A 27,946-nucleotide genomic window follows, 5' to 3' on the forward strand; every position below is an offset into this window, starting at 1 on the left:
AATAATTTTAAGTATATTTAGAATTTCGTCGCTTTTATCTCCATTCGTTTTCTGTTGGGGTTTTCTTATAGGAACCAAGAAATTCAATGTTTTCGTGTTATTAGATCGTCAGAAAGGAAATCCCCTTTGGATGTGATTCCCTTTCTCCAAAACGAGACCGTATGTAGATTCGTGACGTCATTATGGAAAATGGCGGCTTCCAAATCGAAATGGCTTCTTTATGTCAAAATGTGTTCAAATGATACGATGTCTTGACTATAAAGTTATCTGAATCACATTTTTTAATGAAGCAAAATGCCATAGTGTTATAATGACCGACAAATTTGGTAAGTATGTGGGATTTCAACAAAAACATGGGCTTCGACTGTGTGTAACGTCAGTGTTTTTTGTAAACAAATGACCTCTTTTTACAATCGCTAAAAAATTAACACGATGACTTGCTTCCGTGACGCTTTCTCATACGTCAATAATGAGATATAGTTCCTTAAAAATGGTGTTAAGGGGATTTTTGGTATATTCTTGTTGTCTCCTCGGGATGAAGCTAAAACTATAGTCTATGTATTTAATGATGTCTTTTGGAAAAGAGAATATTAAGATTATTCAAACAATGTCATGGTTTTTTGCAAAGTGACCTATAATAATTGTCTTGTAGTACATTTGAAATTTTGTGTATCACATTTGATACGCAAACAACGCATTATCTAATACATGCTTAAATTATCACTGAGCTGTTCATGAGAATGTTGATCACACATAACCCAGAATAAGAAGGCTTTATATTAGTTGTAATACATTGGTTAAATGATTATGACTCACAATAGACTATGATTTTTATTCTGATGAGCATTATACCTAATAAAAGTAGGTCAAACTCTCAAGAAAGCTCAGATTTACCTTGAATATATTCAACACACGATATATATGGTATGATCATAGGATTATTAGCCAATATTTATTCATTTTGCTTTAAATTTGAAATGTGTATCAATCCTAAGAAACATCAAAATATAAAATGTTTCTTCAGTTTCACATCATTTTTTAAAAATCTCTCTCAATGGCTGCTTTTGTGAAATTATATACATGTAATCATATAAGATTTGAGTTATCTCCCATAGTGTACCATTAGAGGGTAAAAACAGCCTGTGAATAAAAGTTAGCTAGCATAAACCAAGTTGAAAATCTTGTTCTTACAGAGCAAAAGTGTTTGTACATTGAATGTTTGACAGAATAAAAAAAATGAGATTTAATTTCCTGGTGTGAAACATTATCATACCTGACAATGATATCATTTTATTGGGCTGGACTGATGGGGGAATTTGTGTACCGGTAAATATGATTTAATAAAGCTGTAATGCAGGGTTTTAGTTTAGTGACTGTTCACAGTGAATCTAATTTATCAGCAGCCTATGGCAAAAGAGGTTGGAAAGGAATAACAATGTTAAGGTCAGACGACACGTTCCTCGAGCAACTTTTTTGTATCTCCTTGTTATAAAGAGTTCCAGTAAAATTATTTTTAGGCCTATTTAAAATCGTCCTAATTTGATTGAAATTTTATTTATATATAGATATATGCATAGATGGCCAAGTGGTTAGTGCGGTGGCCTCTCTGCTAGGAGTGCATGTTTCATGATGATAGGTCGTGAGTTCAAGCCCCAGCCCCCGTGAAGCTCCAATATAGTGAATTTTCCTGTGCTGTATATTTTTCATATCAGCAATTCAGGTGTATTTTTAAAAAGATTATATAGGAGATTGCATATTCTAGTATTTTGCAGAAATGCCGGGTAACTTATCCTAATTTTTTGCAGGAAAGCTTGTCAAAGTAGTAGTAAATCAATAACAAATTCCTGGAAAAAGTTATATAAAATTGAGGAACGTGTCGTCTGACCTTAATTTACTAATTCTAATGGAGAATGATTATTTATATTATATCGTAGTATGTGAATTATTGTAAAATAGCTGATGGGGTATATTGCCTTAAGTTGTATTTCTGAATATGCTGGTAGCATAGAACTATATAAAAGAAATGCAAACAAAAAAGAAACTAACTACAATATCTGTTTAGACAGCATTTTCTATAAGAAAAAACATTGAATCAGATATACATCATATTTCACTTACTACAAATAAAATGTCATGTTTAACAAAAAATTAATATTCAAAAAAAGTTTTGAACTTAAGAATGTTGATACATGGATTGTATTTAGAAACACATCTTGAGGTTGGTTTGATGATTGATTAAATTAAAAATGATTGCATGTCAATTATTATAACTGTCAATAGATCAATTCAAACTGATTGTAATTTCATTTTCATATTGGATTTTAATTCAAAACACTTCTGTCCTAGTTAAATTGGCTATATCAAGGTTAATTTAGAAACAAACATGAATAAACACAAACATGTTTATCTGTTGCTCACAGTCAACAAGAATTCAACAAATCAAATCTGAAGCAAGCAAATGTTAATGTCTTGAAATCAAGATGTAAAGTTTCCTTTATATATCGCAGGACTAGGGAGCGGTCATGAAAAAAGACAGACGATGAACGGGGATATTGACGATGGACCGGCTCCACTCTTTATTTCTGAGGAAGAAAAGTAAGGGACAATGGACGGTGATTTGATGGCATGAATTCAGGATTTTTTTGACTTATTTTGTGGTCCCAAACCTCCTATATTCCTGTTGGCTTTTGGGTGTTTTTTTTTTTTTAATCTCATATAATAGTGTATTTTTTCATTTTCATATTGAAATTTTCCCATGATTTGAACCAAGATTAATTTTGGGGGAGTAAGAAATAAACCTTAAAAAAAAATCAAAAAGAAAATCTTTGTAGATTTTAAATTTCCCAATCTGATCATTCAGTGCATCAAAATTACCGGTTTTAAAATCGATCTGGTAGGTTGAATAAGTCAGGAACAAATCCAGGGCAGTTGATGCTGTATATTCACACATTAATGGTAGTCAATGAATGGGTATAAGTAATTGATATATTCTGGGCAAGACATGCATGTACTAATTTTATGCAGATGATTTTTTTCATAAAATGGTTAAAAGACATTATTAAGTATATTGTATTAAATATAATATAGCAAATATACTGTGAAAAAGAATTCAGGGACTCCGGTCCTGTTTTGTGAGTGTGGTGGAAAGGGCTTGCGGTGTTTTTGATTAACCGTCAGCACAATACATCTTGCAGGCAAATGGAAATATGAGAATCGAATTAGGCAATTATAGTCCTAAATTTGAATCTTACATCGTTAGGTAATATTGCTGATTACTGCAGGTGACAAAAATTGGTTTTTGTTTGGTCTTAATAAAGTGAAAGAAAAGGTCATGATTAGCAGGAATGTATCTAGTGTTAAATGACTGTTGATGGAAATGATATTATGAATTGTAATTTAGGCTCAAGTAAAATTTTTAGTTATGTTAATCTTGTGTATTTCTTAACAATAAGATATAGTCTTATAAATCATTGATTTTCTGTAATTTAAGGGGAAGAGATAGTGGGTGGGGGGGGGGGGGGTAGGCCTGTAAATTGATTTATCATAAACAAACTTTCCTTTGTTCTGCACTTGTCTAGCAATTTCTTTACATACAAGAATGCAGATATATGATTAAGAATGATTATGAGAAAATGAGAGTTTTAAATGTTGAACTTGATCCACTCTGTCATGTAGCAGTGTGGTGGAGAAGAAGAAAACAGTCCACAACTCAACAGAGAAGAAACGGAAGGAGCAGATTCGGCACTGGATCCAGCAGATTGGAGAACAACTGCCTCCTCTGGTCACCCAGAAAACCGAGAAGGAAAGACATGGAAGGGTAAATTCCATTACTTCCTCCTGTCTGGTCTGAGGTTTACCTGGTCTCCCAAGATTTAAAGAAAACTGTGATACGGTCATACCTTCCTTGATTCTGACTTCCTTCTTCCCAATAGCTTTTGAATATCCTAAGAAAAGAGATTATTGGTAAAGGAAATGGATCCAGACTGATTTATATGTTAACCAGATAAAAAAAATGTCACAATTGAGATGTCAACTCAAAAGGAGTGCAGAGCATTTAACCCAGTTAAAAAAAGAAAATATTTAAGTAGGATTGATGAACTGGCAGTGAACTTTTAGTGTTCAAAAACACATGTCAATCTTTTAAAAGTACCAGTACTTTGAATATTAGTTTCGATCCAGTAGAAACTAGGTCTAGTCTGGGGAGGGAGAGGTAGGTCAAAGACCACCACCCCTAAGCCCCCGAGGCCCTAAGCCCCCCCCCCTCCCATCCCCTTGAAGTTTTGATATTAGAGGGTTAATTTTTTTCATTACCATTCACATTACAGTAAGACTGGGTTTTTTCTGATTTTGAGGTTGGTTTTTTTTTTTTCAGAGTACCTTAGAAATTGTGGAGAAAGCCTGCAACTATATAAAGGAGTTAAAAGCAAAGCTAGAAAATGGTATTGTTTCATATTTATTTCAGAGGTTATGAATAAAGGTTACATTAATTACAATTTTAATAATTTATCATGTCTTGATAGCTTTGTGCTGCAAGTTGTGTGTAAACGTGCAGCGTCCTTGTTGGCTTTTTCAGACGAGGAATTGCAGAAGGTCCGGTTGGAGCTAGATAACATGAGGGCTGAAAGAGACCGGTTACAGGAAATTCTAAAAATGGCAGGTAGGTAAAAAAAAGGGGGACAAGAAATGGCATGCGATTGGAAAAATAAGTAAAAATATTTACAAACACTGAGTAATTATTTGTCCATCATCTGCCATAGATGGTATGGTCTGGTCTTTCTTTTTTGTTGGTTTTTAGTGTTCAGACAATGGCACATTTCAATCAATGTGAAGATAGGCACCATCAAACTTTAACAATTTGATGAATATTTGGCAGACGGTGTCACAAGCCAAATTTAGGTCTATTTGGACTTACTTTGGAATTTTATGACTCTATACATACCAAGCATAGGCACCTAATATTATATATTTTTCTTATTATGAAAAAATATACCCTTCACCTAATAATGCACTACATCACCGCCATCTTGGATTTACCTGTATTTAAAACTGTCACGTCACATAGAATTCTTGCTTGAAACTATTTTGCAATCCTATCTGTCTTTAATATAATTGGCCCTTCAATGGATTCAACCAAAAAACGGTGCATTATACCAGTCATTAATAAAAATCACACCTCAATTGACATCTACTGCCTTAGATATGTGACGAAGGTTAAAGGGAGGTTTTACACTATTTTGTCATATACTTCGTGTAATCCCTTCCAAATTTAGCACAGATATGCATATTCAAAAGTCATGGATTTTAAATTCGATCAACATACAAGTGAAACTGATAGAAATAGATAATATACTGTCAATTATAACTTTAATTACTTAAAGCTTATATAAACATGTTAATAAATGCTTATGTTTTGAAAAATTGACACAAACACACAGTGCCGGGAAATCTTATTTACGTATTAAATGTGACAACTTCTGTCCTCTCTTTTTTCATTTATCACATATCTAAGGTAGTAGATGCCGATTGAGGGGTGAATTTAATTGATGACAGGTGTAATGCACCATTTTGGTCAAATAGATTGTAAGCTTAGGTGTTGGAGGACCGATCGGGAGACGGAGAGGATCACAAAATAATTTTACCAAAGAGTTTTAGCAAAAATTCCACCATATGTGACAGTTTTAAATAAATCCAAGATGGCGGCGATGTGTACCTTGTGTATTAATAGGTAGAGGGTAAATTTTTTCATCAAGAGAAATATAAATAACGCCAGGTGCCTGTGATACCTAGGTATAAAATACAGTAAAAAAAAAATATCAGGGTTATGCCTTGCACACTTTTAGGCCTATGTTGCACATGTCGCAAGCAATTGTCTCCCATCCGACCATGGGTGCATGAGAAGAAAATATCTTGTAGTTGATTAAAGGAATGTTCAATGTAAGGAAAGCATGATAAGGGATTGGCCTTTGATGAGACCTTTGTTTATCCGATTGCTGTTTTCACAAAACGTGGTTTAATGCTGATGCAGTTGCAGTGCATGATGGGTGAAATTCAAACAGGTTAAACTTGATGTCACATTTTTTGGAATCATATTTATTCGTGGGGGTCAATGTTCGTGGGTAGCCAAAATTTTCCTGTTATTGGGATGTAATTTCGTTGGTAGTTTAATCGGAAAAATTTGAATGAATATTAAACAGATGATTGTATATAAGTTCGTGGGGATGTAAATTCGTGGGCAAGGGTTACCCACAAAAGCCACGAATGTTGTTTTCCTCACTAATAATGATGATTTTACAATATTGCACGTGAATATTGAACCTCATGATAATTTTTGTGCTCGAGATAACAGTGTAAGAAAAAGCTATGCAGACTCTAGACAGTGGCTTGAGACAATATGTAAAGCCTTGCTCCACCCAACCTGTTCTAAAGATGGATCAGGGTGGAAAATGTGATCTAAAAGTGCCCCTGTGCCTATCCAATGTCCAGTTGTTACTTTTTAAAGCTTGAAACTTTCAGTAAGCAAACATAAGTCATGTGCTTTTGGCTTGGAACAAAAGAAAACAGTCTTCTGGTTGGAACTAACCTTCTCATCTTTTTATTAAAATTCATTTCAAAACTTTTAAAAATTCATATACAGCTTGGGAGGAAAGACTGATTTATCACTTAGTAGACGTTACATTGTTACAATGAATATCCTAAGGTGCCCGTGGAATAACACATCATCACAAAATGGCTGATCGCTGATCGAAACAACATATTGTTTTATTAAAAGGATTTTATGGACTGAAACATGTAAATTACTCCATAGCCTAGTGGATAAAGTGTCAGACTTGTGATCCGTTCGAATCCCGCAGGGGGATTTTGTTGTTACTTACTGGAATAATAATTTTAGATATTCATTTTTTATCCCCAAACTGCAAATTTTTCGCTTATTTGACATTTGTACAGTTTATTTATCATTGTATCTTTCATTATCAAAAAATTTTCTGTTAATTTGAGTGGCTTTTTCCAGGTGTGTTATTCAACCTTAAACTTTACTACCCAGTGTCAATATTACTAAATGATAATTCTGTCTTGTTCGTTGATTTGTTTTCATTGGTGACCTTATCATTATTGTTTGACCAAAGCAGGTGTGAATCATTTACGACTGAAATGTCAGAGGAGTTTCTGATATTTCAATATTAGCAAACAGCAACAAACACAGTATGAAGCAGTGTGATGCAAAGAATTGATTTTTTTCAAAATATTGAATCATTTATACATGTACATACTGGTCTGAAGTGTTAATAAGTATCTCTGCAATTAGAATATAAGTCTAGTATCTCACTGTCTCTCTCTCGTTCTTCAGTCTTGTTTGTTATGCAGGAGGTGAGGGATTATTTTTCCAACTGGTCTTTTCTAGGATATGCTGCCACTCAAGAGACACCGCCCCCGAGCATGGCAGGATCCGGGCAGGAACCAGTGGTGGATCAAGAGCAAAAGAAAAAGACCAAGAAAAGAAACACCATCAATCTGCAGCTGGACCTGAAAAAGCAGCAACAGGCCGCGGCAGCTGCTGCTGCCCAGCAACAACAGGAAAGCCAACAACAAAACGCAGCATTGGCGAACGGTGCAGCGGGTATGCAAGACATGCTTGCACAGGGTATTGTGGGTAACCCCATGACAAACTTTCCTAACATGATGCTAGGTGGTGCAGGGCAGCAACTGATTAACCAACAGATGTTTATGAACTCCATGATGTTCGGTGTGCCCCCTGCTGGTGGCAGTCAGATGCCCATGGGAGGTAATCCATGCATGCAGGCTCAGACCCCTTTCAATCAAGGTCAGAGTCACCAATGGTGTCTACATTTTATTCATAGTGCCCCAACCCCCTTTTGGAAAGATACTGTCAAAGATTTTTAAAAAAAGGCTTCTCTAAGAAGGGGGAGGGGCTGGAGGTGCATTTTAAGAATTGAGAAAATTTCTATTTAATTCTATGAAAATTTTTAGAGGGAAGTGGGGGGGGGGGGGTAGGGTATGATCAGTTTTGAAAAAAAAAACCCACTTTAGACATATGTAAGAAAAGGAAAGCAAATTTATATAGGCGAATGTAAAATAATCAACAGCCTTGCATCTATGATTGCCTCGTGTTGTCATGTTCTGACCTAACCAAGTCACCTTGTATTTGTTCCTTAATTCAGTGCACTATCTTTCCAACCCTTCACTGTTTCTACTGTTTGTACTAGTACATTGCTGGTAATTTAATTGTAGTTTTAATTTACTCTAATGATATCTGGACTGGGCTGGAGGGGTTGTTGTTTTTAGTTTAGCTCATCTGAACCAAAGGTTCAAGTGAGCTTTTCTGATCACCTGTTGTCTGTCGCCCATCAGTCTTTGTGTCTGTAAATTTCTCACATTTTTTGCTTCTTCTCTAGATCCAGACGTAGTACAAAGCATTCCAATGGAAAGGGGTTCTAAATTGTTAAAATGAAGGGCAAAACCCTTTTTCAAAGGAGATAATTCATAAAGAGAAAATGTTTTAAAATCTTCTAAAGAACTACAATGCTACATACATATCGCAGATTTTAAAATCTTGCTTTTATTTTTTGAGCAGATATCAACTAAATGGAACTATGACAAATATTTTGCATTTGCAACTTTATATATATTCTTGCGTTTTGTTGCAAAACATTTGAATCATTGAATTAAGTACAGTCTAGACTGCCTTAGTGACTCTATATTAAGCGACTCTCTCTCTCTGTCTAATGCGACCATATTTAGGCCACCCAAGGTAACTTTCTATATAAAAACCCTGTATTAAGCGACCTATTTCCTTAAGCGACCTTAATTATTTTAGTCCCAAAATGCTGTGTAGACTGTTAAAGGAACTTTTAGCAAATTAAAATATCTTTCCAAGCTGAGAAACAATTAGGTGTGTTTTGTTTTGATAACCAATATAGAACATTTATCACCTTTCATAATAACAGTTATTACCATTAACCACCATACATGAGAATCAAACTATATATCCCACCACCATGGATTAGGAATTTTTATTTTTTTTTATTAGGTAAGATTTTTGATGATCAGTCTAGCCCCCCCCCCCCCCCCCCAACTTTCAATTTGCTTCCAATGCCACTGAAAAAGTTATTTCAAATGATCGAACCAGTAGTAACTTCTATTGCTTTTTGTTTTACCATTTTTTGGATTTGGGAGGAATTAACTTTAAAAAAAACCACTTTCTGATTTGATGAATTATAAATCAGAAACAAGCTTTCATGACCATTTCCAATTTTTATTTTATAGGCAAACACAGATTCACATTCGAAGCAATAAATATGTTTTTCAGTTTCGTGTTTTTGTGACCTTTCCACAAAATGGTTGCATTTAGCTAGTCCAGAGTATTTGAATGTGTTAATTAGTAGAATTTATGGAATTGCCATTCCTTTGGTTATTTTTTTGATACACCTTAAATAAGTATGTCATGTAGCTGTTTTTGTGTACACAGATCAATCTACAGGGTGTTAATGTTTGTCACAGGTTGCTTTACCAGTAATATAGAGTTTCAACATGCTCCATGTAAACAATCTGCAGTTCAAAATAACACTCCTTGTCATCCTTTCAGTTATTTTTCTCTCTGTTTTTCATAAACATGAAAAAACAAATATTGTGGAATCATCATTGTTCCTGGGGGACCAATGTTTGTGGTTTACATCCCCACAAACCTATACACAATAATTTGTTTGTTTTAAAATTATCCCGATTATACTACCAACGAAATTACGTCCCCCGGAACCAGGAAAATTTTGGCTACCCACGAACATTTACCCCCACGAATAAAAATGATTCCACAGTAACTTCAAATTCAAAATATATTTATTCTTTGTCTTGCCCTTAATGCTACTTAAATGAATCAGAAGGATGTCAAATTATCTTTTTTCTTGGAAGTACTTCTTGAAATCAACATGATATATAGCACGATATATTTTTGGACAAAGGATAAAGTCATTTAACTGAAATGGTTTAGAGAGGATAAAGTTAAAAACTTTTTTATACTGTCCATCTTAAATGTTATTAATTATTAAAACTATCATTTTTTATACAAAGTTTGTTTACAGATCCAGTTTCTTTTTTTCTCATTTCAGGTCAGACTTTGATGGGACAGCAGTCGGATAAAAACGCTGCCGAGGCTGGAGCAGGGTTACTCCAACTGGCCATGCAAGATGCTGGCATCACCCCCAGTAGTAGTAACAGTAACTCCACACAGCCAGAAGAGTCCCTGACGACCACTTCAGGTCAGCGATCCAGCGCCAATGACCAGAGCATGTTGGGATCCGCCCTTCACACCCTCGCATCTGTAGCCTCAAATACTCAGAATGTGACAAATGTTTCACAGATCCCTGCGAGTCAAGTTCAATCAAACGCTTCGTTGATTCAGACTGGCACAACCACAACCACCACCCAGTCTGTCAACTCCATGGCACCCATCATGGCCACCGGTCAGCAGAACATGAATGGGACGATGAACATGTCCTTTGGACAGCAGCAGATGGCAACAAACATGATGCAGGGCAATCAAGTGATGAATTCTGGGACGCCTAATGCCATGCAGCAAATTATGTTCATCAATGAGCAGGGTGTTCCGTGTATTGCAAACGTTCCAGTGGGGATCGATCCCACTTCCCTCGGACTTCCAAATATGGGGAAGCAGATTGTGGGCATGGATAAAAGTGGGAATTTGTTGATTCAGAATGTGTCCGGACAAAAAGATGATCAGCAGGCACTTTTAGCCAACACTCTAGCTCAGCAACAGATGAATCTGGCAATGCAGGGTATTCAGCAGCCTTTTCAACAAGGGCAGACAAATGTCTCCATGGGAGCCAACAACATGGTACAACAGCCTGTGAACAATCAGCTGGCCCTGAACCAGCAACTCATGCAACCAATGCAGGGCTCAATTCAGGGCCTGAACAACCCCCCAAACCCCCAGGGCCTTATTCTGCCTGCCAGCCAGACTGGCAATCTTCTGACTGTTAATTCTGTTCCCAATTTCTCAAATCCACAGAATCAACTTCCCCAGGCCTTGCTTTTACCAAACGGCCAAATTATACCGGTTGTGTCTAATCCAAACTTGTTTGCGCCGGGTCAGGCCCCGCCCAATCAGCTGATTACGCCAGGAGGTCAGCCAAATGCAATGCAGGTTAGTAGAATTTCCTATTGAAAAAAATATATTAGAGTTGTGTGATTTTCATTATTTATTTGTATAACCCTTCTTTAATCACATTTTTTTAACTATGAATTATAGAAAATTTATGATTTTCAGTAAATGTCAAAGTGCTCTTCTTCTTCTTCTTCTTCTTCTTCTTCTTCAAAGATCAATAATAACACACTGAGATGTACTAATGTTAAATATTTGACCTTGACCCTTTTCTTTACTCAAGGACAAATAAGAAAAAGAAATTATTTTTTCTAGACCATAACTTTAACATCCTTTGACTTAAAGACTTCAAACTTAGAACATAGTTAGATGATCTTGATGATTCTGAAAATATTATCCAAAATTTTTACCTTGACTTTGCATTCTATTCCAAGGGAAGAAAAAAACATTCTCAGTCATATCCTAAATATACATTGAGAGGAGATCTTCAAACTTGAAACAAAAAACAATTGTAATACACTTATATGTAGTGTTGTTAAATTTTTTTCACCTTGACCTTTATCTTATCTCAGGGTCAATTAAGATGGAATAAAAAAATTTGTCCAGAAGACTCTTTAACCCTTTGATTGAAAGGTTTCAAACTTGAAACATGTATGGATGATATAAAGAAGAGAAAATATAGCAAATCTTTAACCTTAAATATTTTGACCTTGGTTTATTTTGAATCTCAAGGTCATTTGTGATATGAAAAATTTATCCTAGTCATTACAAAGGAATTCTTTAAAGGGGCATGGTCATGATTTTGGTCAAAATTGATGTTTCTGGTTTAACAATGCTTTAGTAGGGCATTTCTAATGGTCCACCAAAATTTTAGTGTCAGTTGTCGAGTTTTAAGCAAGATTCAAAGCTTAGAAATCTTTGTTATGTAAACAAAGCTAAGGTTATGTTTTTGTTTACATTTTGAATTTTCTGGGCTTGGACCTAATGTGATGAATGTGACAAATGTGAGGAACTGTTTTATTCTTTTAAAATTAATTGGCAGATAAAAAAAATCTGCTTGAAAAAGAATATTTTACATATTATTGAAACAATGTAAACAAAATCATGGCACGGGCCTTGTTTATTTACCAAAAAATAGTGAGCTGTGTATCTCACTTATAACTCGATGTGTGATGCTCAAATTTAGGTTGACTATCAAACATGTCTAACTGAAGCATGAAAATATTAATACCGGAAAAACATATTTTGACCAAAATTGTGACCATGCCCCTTTAATTTAAGGACTTGTACCACATTTGGATGATATAAAACAGAGATGAACCATACTAAAAAATATTTGACCCAAACCTATTTTTCAAGGTAAAAATTAAAAAAACATTTTGGCTGAAACAGAATACACGGTATGACATTTAGACTAGTTAACATTATATTTTTTTACCTATAAAATTTGCCCCATTTTGCTAACCAAGAGGAGAAGTCGAGACATGTTTTTTGTTTTTTGGTTTTTTGTACAGAAACAATACCCACTGGTTAACTTTGGTTTGCAGTTTTATCATATATAATCAGTTATTGTTTTTTTTAAGGGGGGGGGTGGGTTAAGATAATTATAGATATTTAAAGGAGACTTTCAAAGATTGTCTTTCATTTTGACCCTTGTATTTTAGCAGGGAGCCGGGATCCCCCAGCGTTTACCTATGCCTCAGAACATCATGACATCAGATGGTTCCCAGATGATCGTCACAAGCACTGGACAGTTTCAGGTAAATCGGGCCCTGTGTTTGTGTATTTGATACTGTTGATATACTGTGGAAACACTCAAATTCCTTGGATCCAATACCGTTACTTGGGGTGATCAGCACCCAAAAAATGAAATGTTAAGGTTCATAATGTTCATTTGTACACCATTGATAAATTAATTGCCATATTGAATAGCAAAAAATGGTAGTTGGTGGTTATTAATAGAAAATTTAGTTATTCTCCTTCTTGAAGACTAATTTTGTTGACAATACATGTATAATATAATATGTCAATATTTTACGAACACCACTGAAGGATCCATAAAAATGGGTTTCCTTAAAACTGTAATGCTTCTACTGTACACGTTAATTGATTTGAAAAACTTGCTTTTAACCTTTAATATTCTTAAATTAGCAGTCATTTCAGCAAAGAACATGTCATTCTTTGTGTTGTTTGGTGATAATATGATCAGAAATCAGTAAGCGTAAATAAATTAATAGAGTTCTATAGAGACTATTTCTTTATGCTGAATCTCAGTAAGTTATTTGCTAGTAAAACAAATAATCTGGAGATCAGTGTAACAAAATAGGACTGTTTTTTAACAGGTTGCTCCTCAGAATAATTTGAATATTCAAGGGCAAGCTGCAGTGCAACAAGGATTGCTAATGACAACAAATTCCATCCTTCCGCAGGTGTCTCCCTCCTCGAGTTCTACAGCCTCCGGAACCACCAGCTTGGTGACGACCTCCGTCATAACCAGCACCGTGACCTCGACCCCAGGGGTCAACTCCAATCAAAAGGTCAAGACCACAACAAGTGCTAGTTCAACCACCTCTCCCGAAGAAGTGTTACTGAGTCAGAACCAGGCAAATCTGGTTCAAGCCGGAATAGACAGTTCTTCAACTGTGACATCACAAGTGATGACCTCTGACCCCAACAGTGCTTCGATGAAGATTCTCAATCCCCAGTTACAGAGTGTGCTGCATGGACAGTTAGGTGGGTCAACGGCGCCCATTCTTCTGACAATGAACTGTAACGGACAGCCCACTAGTATTCTTGTAGATCCAACCACCATGCAGGTTTTAGGTAGGTTCTAAAACAACCAGTTGATGACTGCATTAATCATGTTTTTTGTGATAAATTTAGTAACTGCTTAATTCCACATTGGAGGTAAAAGATTTTACTTTGTTTTAAAAATGTTGCTAGAGGGACTTGTTTTAAGAGTTGTTGCTTTCTATTTAAGAATAGCCTGGTCTTAAATTAAACCTCTGACAATTGTGGCAAATAAAGTGAGAGTAAAATGAGGGATTTTTTTGTATACAGTAGTTTTTCTTTAGATTTAGATATTTTTAGGACATTAAAACATTCAATAATAATTTCTATAGTTATGTGTACTGTCACACGTAACGATGTGAGAAGAAAAATTTTAAAATCTAAATGTAGCACATTAATTTTGAAATGTTATTTGCTCATGTTATCCCAGTTTGTCAGAGGGTTTATCAAAAATTGATTATTAAAATGCTTATTCATAGCTGGAATTCAAATTTAGATGTTTGTCGAGTTTTCCATACCTGTAAGGCAACTGATACTGTTCTAATTTTGCACCTTATTGTAGGTGTAGGTGGATCCTTAAATTATGTCGAAGATCAGACAATGTTTATACAGTGCATTGTTTTTGCTTGAAACTAAGTAATCTCCTAACAGTTAAGAGAGTTCTGATGATGCATTGACAATTTTGAGTGGGAGAATTCATGTTATTGTCTTAAGAAGGATTCAAAATAGAAAGATTAACATAGTGATAACTGTGTTGTTGACTCAAAACAAATGTTTTCCAACAGAAATAGGATAGGCATGTACTGAATACAATACTAACAAGAAAAACATTATTTTGACTTGTCATGCTGTAATATCTTCTTAGTTAAAATTATCAACATTCCTTTTCTTCATGTACATGTGTGAATTGTTAAAGGTTAAATTCTTATGTTTCAGGAACTGTGCAAACTCAGCAACCTCCCCAGCAACCAAACCTGAATCCTAGCAACCCTGTGGGCACTAGCACCCCCAGCAAGAAGAACAAGAAGAATGCTCAGCGTGCCATCTGTCCCAAGCCCCAGGTGTCCAATACTTCTAGTGCTATAACTGCTGTGACTAGTGTGATGAATCCCATTGTTGGGACGACAGTGACTTTGCCCACTCAGGCTAATTCAGCTGTGGGATCAGGTGTGTGGAATTCAGACAAGGAATCCATGGAAGCGTTGCCCGCTCCTAGTGCTCCGGTTACCAAAAAGTCCTCATCCAAATCCAAATCCAAGTCTAAAGCCAGCAAAGCAAATTCAGAAAACCAACTGGAAGTGCAAACAAAGACTGACAGCAGTGGAGAAATGGGAGAACAAGACATTCTGGCCAAAGCTGCTGAATCCATCTTTTCCAATATCTCTCCTGTGAATTTTTATAATCCGGCAAATGAAGACAATCCATTACAGATTGACACTAGCGTTTGCGAAGGAGAGGAAGATGGAAAAGAAAGTGAATCGCCCAAAAAGGATGCAAGCAAAGGAAAAGTAGGTGCTACAGACAATTCAGCAGTGTTAGAGTCAGACATGTCTGAAACTAATGCTGATGATGTGAGAAGCAAGAGTAAAAAAGACTATCCTGGCCCTCTTAAAGAGCAATCTCCGGATGAGAATGACATTTTAACAAATATTTTGAAGGCAGCAGAGTCCAATGAACAAGAAAAGACATCTGAAGGTGGAAACAGTTCCAGCAATCAAGTGAGCGAGAGTTTGTTTGATATGATGTCGACAACAACGGTGGAACCTGCTAAAAAATCCAAAAAATCTAAGAAATCCAAGGCAGGAAATAACACTGCTGAAGCTGATGATGCTAGTGCAAAAAATTCGACAGCAATAAATATTTCAGAAGGAAAATCCAGCACGCAAAATTCTAAAAAATCGAACAAAAAATCAAAGAAAAACGAACAAGAAAATACCTTAAAGGAGACCGTTGATGAACAAGAGTCCTTAATCTCGATGCCCGAAGAGATCACTTTCTGTGAAAATGATATTGAGGATGTGTTGAACCAAGTGGAAAAAATGGGAAATTCGTTTGGGAGTCCCACAGGAAGTGTCGGTGGTAAGAAGTCTTCTAAGTCCAAAAAAGACAGGAGTGAAACCGCTGATTCTGAGCCAGCCAATAAAAAGAGGAAAAAGAATCACTCCAAAGAGAAATCCAAGGAGGCTGATCCATCTCAACAGGGTTCGTCTGGTGCCAAAGCCTCTTTATCAGTGTATGACTTTGATGAGGATACAGACTTTTCCACTCCTCTTTTTCCATTTCACCAGACTAGGAACATCAGTGGGAATTCCAATGCAAAGAACCAGACCACGGCTCCAGGCAGTGACAAAACTCCTACCTCTTCCTCCAGTCCGCTCTTCTCCATGCCGGTGATAACCACAGAATCGAGCTCAACCACACCACTTTTTGAAGACTTTCCTATGACGCCCAAAAAGCGTGGAAAGCACAAAAAGAACAGAAAGGCAGAGGAGAAAACGACAGAAAATTCCGTTTCCCAAAAATCAGATAGTGATCTTTTAGACTCTCATTGTGTGGATAGACTGGATACTGAGACCAGTATAGAGAGTGATAGGAATTCATTCAGTGAAGTGTCCAAGAAAAACGGTGATAATCCAATGGAAAAAATGGATGTTGAGTACTCCTCGAAAGACAATGGTTTCTTTGATAAAACTGACACAAGGCAGCATTCTTTATCTTTTCCTAGTGAACAAACTAACAGCAAAACTTCTACATCCGTAGCTTTTGAATCTCAAGGGAGCAAGGAACAACAGGTGTCAGTGGGCACGCAAAACATGGATACGAACAGACTGGACAGGACAGAGGGAAATCTGAACTCCAGCAGAAAGTCTGCCATGCCCAGATCTAATGCTGATCCAATGACCAATTTGACTGTGGATACAAATGATATTGAATCCACAGTGAACAATTTGTTAGGATTGTCCCCTCACATGCTCTCGCCAAGCAACCAAAGCAACTTGAGGCAGAAACAAGTGCAACAATCGCCACAGCTGCAGACCCCCAAATCTGCTTCCCCGGCCTCCCTGAAGTCGCCTATGGCTTCACCCGCCGTCACATATCAACAGCAGATGCATATGTCCAATGATCACATCATGTCCAGAACCTCCATTTCATCCTCCATATCGAACAATCCTGAACTCTCCTATTCTGCTGAGTCCCTGTTTAGCTCCCAGTCCAAACACTTGGACAGTTCCCGGAGTTTAGACACAAACTCCAGTAACTTGCAACAGACATCCAAGATGTCTGCTGGTTCTGATTCCATAATGAAGTCCAGTGAGGAAAGCTCAAGTGCAGTCAGACCCAAATCAATATACTCTGCTGACAATTTTGTGCAAAGTGCTAAAAGTGACAAGTCGTCCAAATCGGCCCCTAATGTGATAAGTCCACCGATGTCGACAAACTTGTCCCGCGTTCAAAATGAAAATAGCTCCGATGGATTTAATTTCAATAACATTGGTCTCAATTTATCCACCCCTACCACATCAGCAAATTCTTTCATGGATAGTTTGACAATGTCTCCAATCATATCAACGATTGCAAATTCAACCTCATCCTCCACACCGTTCACTTTCACGTTATCTTCAGTCTCCTCCACCAACACTACATCCACGGCATCAATGATGCAGTCCTCCTCATCGCAATCTCAAAATTCAACACACCAAGGAAACCACAACTTTCCGTTTTATTCTCCACATCAGTCGCCGCAACGACCACCGTCTCACCACCAGCGACAACCAACAACATCAGCTTCGCCACAGCACACAAATTCTGCACCAAACAACATATCATCCAGTCAGCCTCAAAGGCCTCCAGTGAACAATCTCTCAAACTTTGACTTGAATCTACCGCCTTCCAACTCGCAAATGCCTCCCTCACAGCCGTCACAGCGGAGATCTTCTCGTGGCGAGCATGATGCTAGGATGTCCCAGCACATGCCAACCATGGCTGAGTCACAGTATTCTTATGGAATGTCAAGAAATTGTTCTGTCCAGGAACAGAGGCCAAGGGAGCCAACTTCGATGCCGCGAGAAGAACCCCCCAGCTTTCCAAATATCACAGTTACAACCCATGAGGGACCACTTAATATGGGCATGAGCAAATCTAATCCACACAAACGAATGAACGACATTGGACAAGGAAGTATGTCCTCCAAATCTAGTGGTGACTCCAGGACAGATAGGTCATCTGGAGTCGGTTACAGTATGAACAGCAACATGCAGCCATTTTTTCCACCTCCCAACTTTTCCAACTCCACCAGTAACCCCTTGGAGACTCCACCTTTGCACCACCGTCCCATCCTAGGGAGTGACAACCAGGGCAGTATGGGTGTTCGGGGCTTTGACCCAGTTTTTTCACCCTCTCAAGGTTACAATCCTGTCCAGCAAGGTTTTGGGAGTAATAGGTTTGAAAGCAACAACATGCCACCCTTTTCACAGAGGGATTCGGGGACCCAGCCGCTGAGTCACACTCCTCCCAATCAAGTGATGGACGGCCGCAAGTCTGCCAATCCTCCTGCATCTCAGACGGCCAAGGCCAACAAACAGCCTTCTCAGCCCATGCAGGGAAGCCAGTCTAACAGAGCCATGAACGGTCCCCCTTCACACAGGTCAGGGCCCACACCTCCACAGGCTCAGCCCCAGGGTTCCCACAGACCAAACCCTCAGCAACAACTCTCTCAACCTCCCTCTCAACAATCCAGATCAAAGTCATCAAGCTCAAGTTCAAGGTCTTCGTCAAAACAGTCACAAAAGAAAAAACAAAACTACGTGGAGATGGAGAGTGGTATACCCCCACACCCTGCCATGTTTGAGGCCAACAGAATGACACCTCTGTTTCCCCTACCCCCAGCCAGATCTCCTCCATTCCCGGCAAACTTGTTTGGTTCGGGACCTCATCAAGGTGCTTCTATGTCCAAAAATTCTGAACTCAGTAGTCCTTTCAACCAACTGTTTCCCCAAGCCCGTCCGCAAAATGGACTTGGATTTCAGTTTAATAATTTTGGAATGAATAGTGTCCATGGTGCCATGTCTAACTCGCCCCAGATTACCCCTCACTCTGGAAGTGTCACTGTGACTCCGCACATGTCAAATTTCACCTTCACAAACATCTTCTCGGACGTCAATAACTCTTCACAGAATGATGCGCTAAATATCTCACCCATCAAGTTTCCTCATCCGAATACCATGCTCCCTCCACAAGGCATGGATCCAAATTCACTTCATCATCCACATCAACAGGGTTCATCCATCTACCACCACCACAACCGAGCTCATCCATCATCCGTCATCCACAATGCCATGAACATCAATAGCATACTGGGCCATAATCACCACAGCTTTGATTCTAGGGGAATGTCGCAAGGAATAAATACCTCTGTGGCCCCTCCTTTTCCCGGACATGGGCACCCCCCAGGGTTTGGAATGCCCCCACTCAATTTCTCCATGCATGACACATGAGACAGATGGTTTTAGGGAAATTTTTTAACTGTTATCCTCCACATCTGATTGTTCTATTCTTAACATGACCAAATGTTTCTTATACCTATGTACTTATGTGTATTCCAATGATGTGCCATACTAAAATTCCACTTGGTGTCTATTAAAAGTGAACTTTTTATGATTTTTTTCCCCAAAAGTTGTATCTAGGTTGATAGATTGTAGATTTTTTGTAACGAAGAGATTATAAACTTTTTTTGGAATAATTTTTTATTTTGGTCAAATACACTTCTAATACAATTTTTTTTTTTTTTTTTTACACATGGCATTTATTTTTTTGAAGGTGTAATCTTAAAGGTTGAACTGTTTCAATTAATGTCCATCTGTTGGCTTGTTACCCATAAAGCTATACATTTTATTTAAAAAAAAATTTCTATTTTAAATGTCTTTTGACATTTGAAAGAAAATTACAATGAACAATGCTTCAAATGAAAATTTTATGCTGAAATCTAAGATGAGCATTTAGAAGCAAATTTTTTGTAGTCCCTGTTAGACCGTAAAATTATGAAAGATCATGTCCTCAAAAGATGAGAAAAAGATGTACCGGTAGTTTGAATTATGATACAAATGTAGCAGAGTTTTTTTGAAATTTTCAAAAATGATCACCATGCAAACAACTGGTGAAGATTGTTGCTAGTGAACAAAAAAATCACACTATAATAATACTTTATTTATTCTTCTAAAATTATTCTCCCATTGAAACTGTTGCAAAAAAACTTTAAATTTATAATGGTGCAGAGGTGCTTGGATATTCAGTTGTCAGATTAGACAAGTTTAAATGTAATTTTGTACTCTTCTGCCTCCTTCCCTTTTCTTGGGCAATTTTGTTAAATGGTTTATGAAGTTTGAGAGAAAAATATAGAGAAATTACATTGTGAAAAATTGGTTCCGTGTTAGTAAGCTGGGTAAAACACCATCACTAGTAGCAGTAAACTAAGGATTGTTCTTAGAGAACAAGGTCTTCCATTTCAATTTAATGTTTAATATTCACGACAACCTATTTTTAAACTGGCTCAATTTCTTCTTTTTTTTAATCTTTGGTTTGGCAGAGTATGTGAATTGATTCTTATTTTGAAATTTGATATTTTTATTTTTATTTTGATGAGTAAAATAATGGTACTGGTAGTGAAAGGGAAAGAGTTATTCTATTATTTAGCAAAATAGTGCCTTAAAAATATCAAGGCTATTACCAGCTGACAAAGCAAAGCAAATTTTATTTTGATATTACTAGTACTGGCATTGAATTCCTTAGAAAATGTTGGTGTTTTATGTTGTAAAAGATAAAAATTTTCAATACTACTTTATGATCATACTACCAAATCTTTTTGGCTAAAGCAGTACAAACTCATGGTATATTTTGAGGCCTTCATAATTCCTCGAAAAAAGTATGCTTATTTTGGGGGGTTTTCCCCTTTTTATTACAATGTGGTTTACCATAAATTAATTTACATACATTATTACCCATTTTTCTCAATGATGTTAATTTTTTTAACAAATACATCTCTAGCTGGTGCCTAGAGCCTTTGCTGTTATTCGTGATTCACCGATGGTCAGAGAGTCGGATTTTTATAAAAAAAAACTTTCTTTTGTTTTTTACTCCCTGTTCTTGCTTAATTTACTCCTTTTTATTATTTACTAAGCTTTCAATGTACGCATTGACAAAAACAAATGTTTTACATCTTTTGTCTGATTGAAGTTAACATGGCCTAGCTCGGATCAGCTGACTCCACACAAAAAAATGTCAATACACTGCCAACTGTTAGGGTGGGTGTCGTTTCTGTCTTCTTGCTTAAACGTTTCTGTGGTACTTAAAATGTGGATGTTTTATATGAGAGAGAGAGAGAGAGAGAGAGAGAGATGACTGATAAAAAGAAAGCGCAATAGAAAGGTTGTCTGTAGCTGTGCTATTTGTCTAATATGTAGTTTTATACATACAAATAACATTAAAACATTTTTTTTCCCTATGAAATCTATATACATGTATAGAGAATATTGTATGCATTGACAAGGCTTTTGAAGGACACGTTTTTTGCAAACTGAGAGTGAAATTATGTAATATATTAAATATATATATATGTATATTAAATTTGATATGTTGGGCATAGAGCTGATCTTTGTTGCAAAACATATCAAATTATTATCGAAGAACAGAAATTTGTCATATTTTAATGAATTTCTCAATGTTGTTGTTAGTATTAGACACATCACTATATTCATGTTTTTATAAGGTTGTATATATTTGAATACACAGAGAGTAAAAACTGTGTATGTTGATCTTACATTTTCTCCTTGTAACTTGTGATAAAATAGGTCATTGCTGCCTATTTTAAGGCGTACCATTTTAAATATATCATATTTTTTGTACAATTCATGAAACAAATACAAAATTGAATTGATATTGATTGTTGTTGTTGTTTTTTTTTCTATAACATCTTTTAACGTTATTGTATTGGCGATTAAATGAAAATTTGAATTATTCTACCGGTACTTACTCGGGCCAATCAAATTCGTCAGAGGACCTGATAAAGTTTTCCTTCCAGTAAGAATTTGAGCACAGGCTTGAACAAAAGTTTAATGCATAATATTATCAAATCTGTTTCTATAAAGTGGTAAATGATTATTGGATTAGAAAAACTACAGCCAGAAATTGTATCATTTTTTATGTCATATATACAGGAAGTGAATGCAACTAAATGAGAAAAGTGGATTGAAATCTATGGTGTTAACTCTCTGAAATTGAACATATCTCAATCACTATATAATAAGTCATACTTAACTCATCACATGCATATTTTGAAATTTCTCAAACTCAATCAAACATTTCTGAGGATTCTTTTAAATCAGAATAATATGTGATCATTTTCAGCCAATAAAGATTAATTATTATGTAAATTAATACATCTTCAATTTAAACCAATTCAATTATAGCATTATTAGTATATGTACTGCAATATCAATTCCTTTATTAAAAAAAAAAAAAATCAAACACTGACACCACTACAGCAAAAATTTATTCCATGTACGTTTCTACCTCTTGAGCAAAGTACTTGGCAAATGTTTTATAATCTTGTTCAGTCATTTTCCCAAATTTCTTTGCAAAGACTTTATCACTGAGTCCTAAAATGTCTTGCAGAAGAGGATTGCTGTTAATTTCCCCCTTTTCTTTCTTGATTTTCTTATAAAACCCAGCTCTCTCCAAGAAAACATGTCTTGTTTGAATATGTAGTAGCGAATAATTGAACATGTTGGAATACATCATTTGTCTCTGTGATATACCCATGGTGTGAAACACATAATCAAACTTCTCTTGTATTGTTTCCATGTCTTCAAAAATAATGTGTGGGGACATTATGGTCAGTTCCAACACATCATCTGACTTGAAAAGGTCTTGTAGTGTGTTGACCCGTGCATTAATTTTGGCTGGTATCAGTGATAATACTTCTGGATGTGTTGTGACGACTCTCGTGAATTTACGATCAGTTCTGTAAATTGATCTCAAAAACACCAACAAAGCGGACAGTTCTGTTGGATCTTCATCAGTGATCCTGCCAAAAGACAGAAGTATTTCATAAATGCCTGAACCTTCGAAGCCCTGATCTTGCAAAACCTTGAGAATGGGTTCCATGTTTTTGCCTTTCAGGAAATGCGGAGATTCTTTCATGAGATTTGCTATTTGATCTGCTGAAATGTTAGCACTTGACAGACATTGGAGTTTTTTCATAACTTCCTTCAACGATACTGAATAAAATGTTTTGTCTTCTGATCGGATTTTCTCCAAAGCACTATCTACAAACTCAGTAGTCCATTTCCTTTTAGATTCTTCTAGTTGTGTTTCACTGTGACAGCTGCGTTGCAGAATCAACCTCGAAAAATATTGTAAATAATTTCTTGGCGATGGATGATCTGCACAAAGCGTAATAGGATTGAATCTATGCCTTAAGAGTGGAGAAATAATGGCTTGCAACACAAGTCGCCGTCCACAAAAAAGTGACATTGTACACTTGTTGAATACCTGCAAATATATGAGACAATTATCAGAATGCGATTTTAACAGGTCTAGGCAACCTCCGTTTTTGGAGGATAGCTCAATTTCAAGATGGCTGCTGATTTTTACCATATATGGAAAGTCACTTTGCATTGTGGGTGAAATTATCCTCCATTTTTGGAGGATAGCATGGGTATATTTCAAAGGCTTCGTGCATATCTTTAATGAGAAAATGCAAGCACCAGACCATATGGGAATTAAAGTTAAGGGAATAAACTAATGATTGTATGCGGCGATTTGAAATTCTATGTATAGTATTTTCACAATATGCTTTGAAAGTGTGTACTTCCTGTGTTCAGTTTTACAAATGACATAGACTATTTACATGTTTCATTTAATAAAAATCACAAAATTGTGATGTTTATTACTCATTAAAACAATAATGAGTTCATTCACGTTGAGAGACACACAATAGATATCTTGATCTGCTATATTGTACATGTACAAAGTAAATGTTTGCATATACCTTGGGAACTTTGTAGCTCTTATTCTAATTAATTCACATGTTATTAAGTATCATTTAAATTTAATCCCTTCACACAAAAAGACATTGTTAAATTTTATTAATCAAAATGATACCATTTATAGATATCAATTATCCAGAATATTGAAAAAAATGTGAGAGTCTTGACATAAGATATTTTTCTTTAAAATCAGCCCTGCAATTATTTAAACTTAAATATTTATTAAATATTATCAATAATTATAATTATCAATAGCTAAATAAGGTGATATTTTTATAGTATAATAATTATATCTTATTCATAGTTAACTCCCTTTGTAAAAACAGAGTTAATAGCCCTTCATCTGAAAAGATCCACCAGGGGGCGCATACATCTATCCTCCAAAAACGGAGGATAAAATCTATCCTCCAAAAACGGAGGTTGCCTAGACCTGTTTAACGTAGCTCGCGGGTTTGCTGACGTCACAATAGGAATCGACGTAAAGAGTTGACAGTCGTAGGAAAGTCATATTTTTTTTAAAATGACAAATGAGATATTTAGAAGTATAAATATAGGATCTCTCATGATTTGCGATGGTATATGATTTTTATCCAACGAGTTGTGTGTTTTCTATCCCCGAGCCTTGGCGAGGGGATAGAAAACACACAACGAGTTGGATAAAAATCATATACCATCGCAAATCATGAGAGATTCTTTTTATCACATGTTTTACGAAGTATTTTGTTAATCCCAACTTTTTCTGTAAAAATTGTGATTGTGAGCCGCACAACACATTATTTACAACACGTCAACAACGTTACGCATGGAAAAAAAGTTCCTTGAAGTATAACAAACATACATTCATTTTCGAACATTTTTTTATGAATCCATGACAAATAACTGAAACAACATTAAATGTTTAAAATTTATATCTCAACACCCCTCAACTGAATTAATTATTTACTTTTTCATTCTACGTCAATCAACCGTCTAAACCTACGTAATGATTAACTATGACGTCACGTGGCGTAAGAACACACAGTGGAATATCAAAAATTTATCCCATGAGTGATATCCACCGTATATTGGGATAAACATGTGATAAAAGAAAATATTTTTAAAAACTTATATGCGGTAAATGACTGTTTATACAAAGATTTATAATATCAAGTGCTGAAAATTTAAAGATGTCACATACATTGTCATATGTTGTTCTATAAAGATAAAGAATGAGTGTGCGTTAAAACTCTTCCATTTAAAGTCATGTTTTAAAATAGAATGTATGCATTAACTTCACTTCTTTTTTTACAATTATAACTTCCGTAATCTGTACTACTGATTAAATTCTTAAATTTCTTTTGGCTTGAGATAACTGTTTTATTCGATTACTTACTTAAAATTAATGTCAGTAGTTGCCTGGCATTTTATTTTTGCATTGATTGACTCAGAGTTTCATAAAAACAAAAATAGCAACTTTCTGTATCTTTACAGCCTTACATTAATTGCATTTTATAACATTCACAATAATGTCTAATAAGCATTTACATGTTCTAAAACGTGTTAAACGGCTAGTCTTGTCAATAAATGCAGTTCAATTTTGGTGTTCTAAGAAGTAAGGAAATGATGACGTCAGGCTAACGTCGTAATGAAAATATAAGGTTTTGAGAAATCTTTTAAATCTTTAAAGTTTTTTTTGCCAAAAATTGGCCGAGAACACATACTGATATTTTTTTATGAATTGATTCATAATTATCTCCTCTGTTTTTGTGTTGAGTATGATTAATTTCGTCTGAATCGTTTAAAAGTTTGGAGCATAGTTTTGTAATGCGTTTCTCGGTAAAAATGTGCATTTTACTATATATTTCATTGAAATGGCGTTGCTTGATTTTATTAATGACACTGTATTTGAAACACGATAACATTATTACCGCGCAGACGAATCTTAAATAAATTTTAGAAATAAAACTATAAAACCTATGGATCACGCGGACAAATTTTCAAGGTAGGTTTTCTCACAAGCAGGTAAACCCGCGAGCTACCTTAAAATAGAGTATAACGACTATGGGAATATTTGTTTCAAACATTACCAGCTGTAAACTATCATTTTTATATTATTAATTAATGCTTTTTTAGAAACATGAACTATATTTAAAAACGAAATGTTCGACATGACTGGAGGCGCGATAAAAAAAACCATCCATACATATTCACTGTACAAACTCAATCAACATGGCCACAGTGCTTCAAAATTGACACATAATTCTACACTGTAAATTGTATAGAGTTAGCTAGTGTATGTTTTACAGTACATAACATTTTGCCTTGCTTTACCTTCAAGCTTTTCACATGTATTACAGGCTTTTTACATATCTTTCAGGAAAATGGGAATACCACCAAGTCAAATTTCAATATCGGATTTTGCCAGTTTAAACTAAATAAAGAATGATTGAACACCGATTCCGGATTCCGTAATATTCGGGTGTCAAAAATGTTAAGCAGGCACATAGCAACGAGGATGATGGACTGGCTATCGTCTATTTTTTTTTTTACTTTTTAATGTTTCATTAAAATAATTACAACTTATCATGATTATATAGCCCATTCTTCGAACGATTGATGCTTCATGTCTTTCAGTTTACCATGGTTACATGTCATACGATATAGTATACATGTAGACTAGATCCATATACACGTATCTACTCGCACACAACTGAATGTATGGATACGATTTCCAGGAAGCCCTCATATAATTTTCCCCATGTTTTCGATCCAATGAAGGAATTTAATATAATTTCATAATTTTCTTTTTAAAGATAAAAGCAGTTGTGTAAATATGGGAGATTTTAAAAATATGAGATCTTTCTATATAATTTATCAAACAAATGACAAATACACAACACGAACTATTTTACATATATTCTTTTAATTGTCACTCATAATTGTATTCAAATAACTTAATTAACTTCATGGTATTTTAATAAAACAAATTGATAATAAATTAATCATCGGAATCCAAAGAATTTTTGACTCTGCATCGAAGGCTGGGGGATGTTTGCTCTGGTTTTGTGTTTGGAACCACCTGAAATAATAATGGATAAATCTTGTCAAACTATGAACACATATGGACTTAATTATGGTATCATTTTTTGGTTGGTAAAAATAAAATTTATAATAGTTTTTTTTATTTAATATTTAATTAAATGCAAGTTATTTTCTATACTTGTCTTACCCATGCGTGTAGATTTTTGTGTGTGAGTAAGCGATTATCAAAAAAGGTTCGAATTGCTTTATCGATAATATCTATGTATATTTGAAATCATCAAAATAAGATATAATTTTATTTTACACTGACACCATTCTATTTTGTTGTGAAAGTTTATCTGCCACTACATGTACCTACATTTAGTACTCTACTGGACTACTGCGCGTAGACTTGGGATCAGGGGCGCGGAATGTCTTTGTGCTTTTCCTGATAACCCGTCTGGATCCATTATCTCCAATCTGTAGAAAAAAAACCCCATAAAATCCATCAAAGTACATGTACATGTATATCAGATAATCTTTGAAAGTATCATTGGTAATTACAAAATACCGTTAATCAGGTCATACAATATCCTGCCTTTGTTGATTAAAGAATTAACTAAATCGTGGACTACCTTAATTTTTACGTTAATATATTCATCTTACCCATGAGTCTTCTATTGCTGCACTGCGTGTAGAATTTGGATCAGGCGCACGGAAAGTCTTGGTGCTTTTCCTAACCCTGTGTCTTCCATCGCGTTCGTTCTTAAAAATAATAATTTCAATACACTGTTAATTAGTACGTTTGTTAATAAAAACAACTGCAGTTTGATTAAAAATAAAATCAAATTTCAAGTGAATGGACTAATAATCTTACCTCTAAGACTTCTATTGCTGTACTGCGAGCACAATTTGGGACAGGTGCGCGGAATGTCTTGGTACTTTTTCTGACCCCCAGTCTTCCATCGCTTTTACCCTT

General features: G+C 35.6%; 2 protein-coding genes and 1 long non-coding RNA gene across 7 annotated transcripts; 1 reads left to right on the forward strand and 2 right to left on the reverse strand.

Moving 5' to 3' along the window:
- The first annotated feature begins 180 nt into the window (after positions 1-180).
- Positions 181-21,854, forward strand: LOC128192783 (serine-rich adhesin for platelets-like). 5 transcript variants are annotated; one of them, XM_052865742.1, is made up of 10 exons: positions 181-326; positions 2,508-2,595; positions 3,676-3,817; positions 4,373-4,439; positions 4,574-4,657; positions 7,400-7,819; positions 10,122-11,176; positions 12,799-12,894; positions 13,477-13,957; positions 14,861-21,854. In XM_052865742.1, the coding sequence occupies exons 1-10, from the start codon at positions 311-313 to the stop codon at positions 19,417-19,419; spliced, it is 7,008 nt and encodes a 2,335-aa protein (XP_052721702.1). In that variant the 5' UTR covers positions 181-310; the 3' UTR covers positions 19,420-21,854. The 5 variants fall into 5 exon arrangements, with proteins under 5 accessions (XP_052721702.1, XP_052721706.1, XP_052721705.1 ...); XM_052865746.1 differs by having other exon boundaries at positions 13,564-13,957; XM_052865745.1 differs by having other exon boundaries at positions 7,400-7,780.
- Positions 21,855-22,452: 598 nt separating this feature from the next.
- Positions 22,453-26,376, reverse strand: LOC128155233 (transcription termination factor 4, mitochondrial-like). The gene is made up of 2 exons (XM_052816842.1): positions 26,278-26,376; positions 22,453-23,470 (listed from the first exon to the last, which is right to left on the reverse strand). The coding sequence occupies exon 2, from the start codon at positions 23,450-23,452 to the stop codon at positions 22,469-22,471; it is 984 nt and encodes a 327-aa protein (XP_052672802.1). The 5' UTR covers positions 23,453-23,470; positions 26,278-26,376; the 3' UTR covers positions 22,453-22,468.
- A 978-nt stretch (positions 26,377-27,354) lies between these two features.
- Positions 27,355-27,946, reverse strand: LOC128192585 (uncharacterized). Its single transcript, XR_008244556.1, has 3 exons — positions 27,845-27,946; positions 27,634-27,732; positions 27,355-27,447 (listed from the first exon to the last, which is right to left on the reverse strand). It is a non-coding gene; the product is annotated as an uncharacterized LOC128192585 (long non-coding RNA).

The sequence above is a fragment of the Crassostrea angulata genome, chromosome 7 (assembly GCF_025612915.1).
Source record: "Crassostrea angulata isolate pt1a10 chromosome 7, ASM2561291v2, whole genome shotgun sequence".
NCBI lineage: Eukaryota > Metazoa > Mollusca > Bivalvia > Ostreida > Ostreidae > Magallana > Magallana angulata.